This window comes from Taurulus bubalis (genome assembly GCF_910589615.1).
Source record: "Taurulus bubalis genome assembly, chromosome: 16".
Classification (NCBI taxonomy): Eukaryota; Metazoa; Chordata; class Actinopteri; order Perciformes; family Cottidae; genus Taurulus; species Taurulus bubalis.
Genome location: NC_136604.1, coordinates 21,179,319 through 21,185,323, shown reverse-complemented (window position 1 = coordinate 21,185,323; position 6,005 = coordinate 21,179,319). Strand labels below are relative to the sequence as shown.

At 53.5% G+C, this 6,005-nt stretch overlaps 1 protein-coding gene across 1 annotated transcript in view; it reads right to left on the bottom strand.

Annotated features, from left to right (window-relative positions):
• shisa7b (shisa family member 7) overlaps window positions 1–5,794 on the bottom strand; it is a gene marked incomplete at both ends in the record, with an annotated part of 16,791 nt that extends 10,997 nt beyond the window's left edge. Inside the window, 4 exons of the mRNA XM_079231931.1 lie at window positions 312–457; window positions 1,830–1,946; window positions 4,052–4,294; window positions 5,472–5,794. Coding sequence (XP_079088057.1) covers window positions 312–457; window positions 1,830–1,946; window positions 4,052–4,294; window positions 5,472–5,794 — 829 coding nt within the window. The remainder of the gene's footprint in view (window positions 1–311; window positions 458–1,829; window positions 1,947–4,051; window positions 4,295–5,471) is intronic.
• Window positions 5,795–6,005: the final 211 nt, after the last annotated feature.

Genomic DNA, 6,005 nt, shown 5'->3' with positions numbered 1-6,005 from the left:
TCAACGGGGAACCGTCAACTCATCAAGAACCTTCTGCGTTGTCTGATTCTGATGTTGCGCTCCTGGAGAACTTGATAGACAAACGGAACATTCGTGTAAAAACCTTCTGCGGACGGAATCTCGTCCAGAACCAGAATGAATGAAGAGGAATCCACATTGGAAGTATTGTCTGGCATCGTTTCCGATAATAGATGCACACATTTGGCTTCATTGTCAAAACTAAAAAGGTATAATTTACTTTACAAATGGATTCCAGCTGCCGCTCAGTTAAATGTGTGGAGGTCTTTTCCTCTTCAGAGCGCGCGACTTACTGCGGTTGTCTTTGCTCTGCAGGATCGGCGTGTAAAGGTTCTTGGAGCTCCGTCCGTCGGCGGCGGTGCCGGTCAGCAGCGTGGCGTTGTTCCTCTCACCGGGCTGCACCGGGCTGGACTGGTGCCGCAGGATGTCCACCAGAGACCTGACAGGGGGAGGACAGGGAGGATGGGGGAGGGAAAGGAGGATGGGGTGAGGAAAGGAAGGACGGGGTGAGGAAAGGAGGGACGGGGTGAGGAAAGGAGGGACGGGGTGAAGAAAGGAAGGACGGGGTGAGGAAAGGAAGGACGGGGGAGGAATGGGAGGATGGGGTGAGGAAAGGGAGGACGGGGAGGGAAAGGAGGACGGGGTGAAGAAAGGAAGGACGGGGTAAGGAAAGGGAGGATAGGGTGAGAAAAGGGAGGACGGAGGAAAGAAAGGGAGGACGGAGGAAGGAAAGGAAGGACGGGGTGAGGAAAGAGAGGACGGGGTGAGAAAAGGAAGAGCGGGGTAAGGAAAGGGAGGATAGGGTGAGAAAAGGGAGGACGGAGGAAGGAAAAGGAGGACGGGGTAAGGAAAGGGAGGACGGGGTGAGAAAAGGGAGGACGGAGGAAGGAAATGGAGGACGGGGTGAGAAAAGGGAGGACGGAGGAAGGAAATGGAGGACGGGGTGAGGAAAGGGAGGACGGAGGAAGGAAAGGGAGGACGGGGTGAGAAAAGGGAGGACGGAGGAAGGAAATGGAGGACGGGGTGAGGAAAGGGAGGACGGGGTGAGGAAAGGGAGGACGGGGTGAGGAAAGGGAGGACGGAGGAAGGAAATGGAGGACGGGGTGAGGAAAGGGAGGACGGAGGAAGGAAAGGGAGGACGGGGTGAGAAAAGGGAGGACAGAGGAAGGAAATGGAGGACGGGGTGAGGAAAGGGAGGACGGAGGAAGGAAATGGAGGACGGGGTGAGGAAAGGGAGGACGGAGGAAGGAAAGGGAGGACGGGGTAAGGAAAGGGAGTACGCGGCGAGGGAAGGGAGGACGGAGGAAGGAAAGGGAGGACGGGGTGAGAAAAGGGAGGACGGAGGAAGGAAATGGAGGACGGGGTGAGGAAAGGGAGGACGGGGTGAGGAAAGGGAGGACGGAGGAAGGAAATGGAGGACGGGGTGAGGAAAGGGAGGACGGGGTGAGGAAAGGGAGGACGGAGGAAGGAAAGGGAGGACGGAGGAAGGAAAGGGAGGACGGGGTGAGAAAAGGGAGGACGGAGGAAGGAAAGGGAGGACGGGGTGAGGAAAGGGAGGACGGGGTAAGGAAAGGGAGGACGGAGGAAGGAAAGGGAGGACGGAGTAAGGAAAGGGAGTACGCGGCGAGGGAAGGGAGGACGGAGTAATGAAAAGGGAGGACGGGGTGAGGAAAGGGAGGACAGAAGATGGAATGTTGAGTAGAAGAACAAAAGTCTGATCAGCTAAACTCAAAGTACCAACAGCATTGTGAGCAGAATGAACTGCGCTCTGCGTGGGTCAGTGAAGGCAGCACACCTGTCCCGGGGCTCACCTGGGCATGTTGATGTCTCTGTTCCGGGGGCGACGCGCCACCTTGCTGAAGGCGATCCTCACGCCCACGGCCACCACCAGCGTGAAGGAGATCACGCCGCCGATCACGTAGGCCGTGCTGTGAATAATAATAATAATAATAATAATAATAATAATAATAATAATAATAACAAGTTTCTAGGAATACGGTTTAGTCATTAATGCTTTTATCATCATGTTTTCTAATGTACTTCTTTGAGTTTTTTGTCTTCTAGTTGTTACAGGATTGCCCTGAACGCATCGCGTTGTTGCAGCAGCACCTGAACGCCTCACATTGTTGCAGCAGCCCCTGAACGCCTCACATTGTTGCAGGAGCACCCTGAACGCCTCAAATTGTTGCAGCAGCCCCTGAACGCCTCGCGTCGTTACAGGAGGACCCTGAACGCCTCGCATTGTTACAGGAGCGCCATGAACGCCTCAAATTGTTGCAGGGCACCCTGAACGCCTCGCGTGGTTTCAGGAGCGCCATGAACTCCTCACATGGTTACAGGAGGACCCTGAACGCCTCACATGGTTACAGGAACACCCTGAACGCCTCACATGGTTACAGGAACACCCTGAACGCCTCACATGGTTACAGGAACACCCTGAACGCCTCACATGGTTACAGGAACACCCTGAACGCCTCACATGGTTACAGGAGCGCCATGAACGCCTCACATGGTTACAGGAACACCCTGAACGCCTCACATGGTTACAGGAACACCCTGAACGCCTCACATGGCTACAGGAACACCCTGAACGCCTCACATGGTTACAGGAGCACCATGAACGCCTCACATGGTTACAGGAACACCCTGAACGCCTCACATTGTAACAGGAACACCCTGAACGCCTCACATGGTTACAGGAACACGATGAACGCCTCACATGGTTACAGGAACACCCTGAACGCCTCACATGGTTACAGGAGCGCCATGAACGCCTCACATGGTTACAGGAACACCCTGAACGCCTCACATGGTTACAGGAGCGCCATGAACGCCTCACATGGTTACAGGAACACGATGAACGCCTCACATGGCTACAGGAACACCCTGAACGCCTCACATGGTTACAGGAGCGCCATGAACGCCTCACATGGTTACAGGAACACCCTGAACGCCTCACATGGTTACAGGAGCGCCATGAACGCCTCACATGGTTACAGGAACACCCTGAACGCCTCACATGGTTACAGGAACACCCTGAACGCCTCACATGGTTACAGGAACACCCTGAACGCCTCACATGGTTACAGGAGCGCCATGAACGCCTCACATGGTTACAGGAACACCCTGAACGCCTCACATGGTTACAGGAACACCCTGAACGCCTCACATGGCTACAGGAACACCCTGAACGCCTCACATGGTTACAGGAGCACCATGAACGCCTCACATGGTTACAGGAACACCCTGAACGCCTCACATGGCTACAGGAACACCCTGAACGCCTCACATGGTTACAGGAACACGATGAACGCCTCACATGGCTACAGGAACACCCTGAACGCCTCACATGGTTACAGGAGCGCCATGAACGCCTCACATGGTTACAGGAACACCCTGAACGCCTCACATGGTTACAGGAGCGCCATGAACGCCTCACATGGTTACAGGAACACGATGAACGCCTCACATGGTTACAGGAACACCCTGAACGCCTCACATGGCTACAGGAACACCCTGAACGCCTCACATGGTTACAGGAGCACCATGAACGCCTCACATGGTTACAGGAACACGATGAACGCCTCACATGGCTACAGGAACACCCTGAACGCCTCACATGGCTACAGGAACACCCTGAACGCCTCACATGGTTACAGGAACACGATGAACGCCTCACATGGCTACAGGAACACCCTGAACGCCTCACATGGTTACAGGAGCGCCATGAACGCCTCACATGGTTACAGGAACACGATGAACGCCTCACATGGCTACAGGAACACCCTGAACGCCTCACATGGTTACAGGAGCACCCTGAACGCCTCACATGGTTACAGGAACACCCTGAACGCCTCACATGGCTACAGGAACACCCTGAACGCCTCACATGGTTACAGGAACACCCTGAACGCCTCACATGGTTACAGGAGCACCCTGAACGCCTCACATGGTTACAGGAACACCCTGAACGCCTCGCATTGTTGCAAAAACTACAACTGCGTGATCATTTTAGGTCTAACTTCCCACAGACCTGCTGTTCTGCTGCTGCAGCGTCTCGAAGTCCGGGTCGGGCTTGTTGCCGCCGCTGATGGTGACCGGGCCCTGCGTCTGGGCCCAGACGGGGGAGATGTAGTTGTTGCAGGACTCCTGGTCCAGCCGGCTCCTCACGTGCTCGCAGCAGAACCGGTAGTGGCAGCTCCCGCAGCAGTAGATGTAGCTGCCCTTGGAGCAGTTGAACGTGGTGTCAAACTGACCCATCACGTCGTAGTAGCCCCTGTGGGGCAAAGGGCACAGTTTAGGAACAAAGAGGTTTTATTCGGGCTTCCAGGACATCTGACCGCTCGGCAACACGGCAACACACCACTTTAAGCCTCAGTGAGTCGTTCTTTCTGGACATTTTGTCGCCATCAAATCCTCAAAATAGGTCACAAATATCCCATGAGTCAAAGAACTGATCCGTTTACATTCACTATTCATGCAAAAAACACAACATTTAGTGGTAATCTCAACTAGGAGGAGAATGCTCATTATCGGGCAACGCTTCTGTAAACTAGCCTTTTTTTTTATAGTTTTTGTTGTTAAGAAAAGTTGAAAATGTTGTCGCTTCGCTCCGATATCGTTCACGTTTGATGAGCTTCAGCAGATGTTGGACGTGTTTGTCTTGTCTCCTCGAAATCAAATCAAACATGGGAGCTCTTTGTTTGGTTTGAACGAGCTCCGAGGAAGACGAGCAGCCGGAGCCGCGGTGAGATCTGACGGACGGAGGCGACGTTACAAAAGAAGCACGGAAGTTTTAAACGAGAGACGAGCTTTGTGTCGTTTTCAAAAAATCTGGTGTCTGATATTACTGCTGGTGCTGCTCCTCCTGAACACAGCCGCTGCTGATAGTGTGTGTGTGTGTGTGTGTGTGTGCGCACAACTGATTTAGAGCTGATTACATGTTGCCTGGCAACAGCCAGACGCCTCTCAGTGCAGAAATATAAGCTCGGGTGAGATGGAGATCAGAGCTGCTGCATGCCGGAGAATCATGAGGCGCCTGGTGGTTTTATGGCATCCAGTGAGATGAACGCACAGCGCAGACGGGGAACGCGGTCGCCCCACAAAAAGGAGACATTTCTGGGTTTTTTTACACCGTTTTTTATGTTTTACCCACAAGTTTTTGCACCCAAAAGTTACCGTTACGAGTCGCTTTTTGGAGATTATGTTTAAATCTGTTCTACTACTCTCATTATATGAGTCATTTCTGTCATATGCATTGAATGCGTTGTTCATTCTGGTCACATGATCCTCCTCTGATGCTCTTTTTTCTCCCCGTTAAAATGATTTTTCCTCAACCGATGTGAGGTCAAAGGTCAGAGGATGTGTGTACAGACTGTAATTTTTACATTTTGGGCTGTACAAAATAAAAAGAATTTTCATCTGCCCTTTAATGCTCAAAATGGAAGCCGTACCTGCACACGTCCACGTCCACCAGCTGCCGGGGGGGCGGAGCCACCTGGGCGGCGCCGAGCGGCGGCTTCAGGGCGTCGGCCGTCATGTTCCTCGGCAGCATGGTCTGAGGGAGGGGCTTCGGAGGGAGCTCGGCCATCACCGGCGCGTCGTCGCCGTCCTCCACCTCGGCCGCTTTGGGCGCCACTTTGGGCCCGGCGGGCAGCGGGGGCAGCGGGGGCTTGTAGCCGGTCAGGAGGAACAAGGCGGTGCTCTTTTTACCGGAGACGGCGAGGCCGGAGAGGAGGAGAAGGAGGAGAACGAGGGACGAGCGGAGCGTCGCCATTGTTTTTGTTGTTTTCCTTTCAAGTTTCTGAGCCGTCGTTTAAATTGGACGGCTCCCAATCCAAGATGGCCGCCTCTCGATTTATAAAAAACGTCTATGAAAAGTCTCTTCCTGGACTCGATGCACAGGAGCAGAAGGTCTCTCAGAGTTCTCTCAGTTCAGGCGATGTCTCATGAAGGTGTTTCTCTCTCAGCTTCATGTAAACAATTCC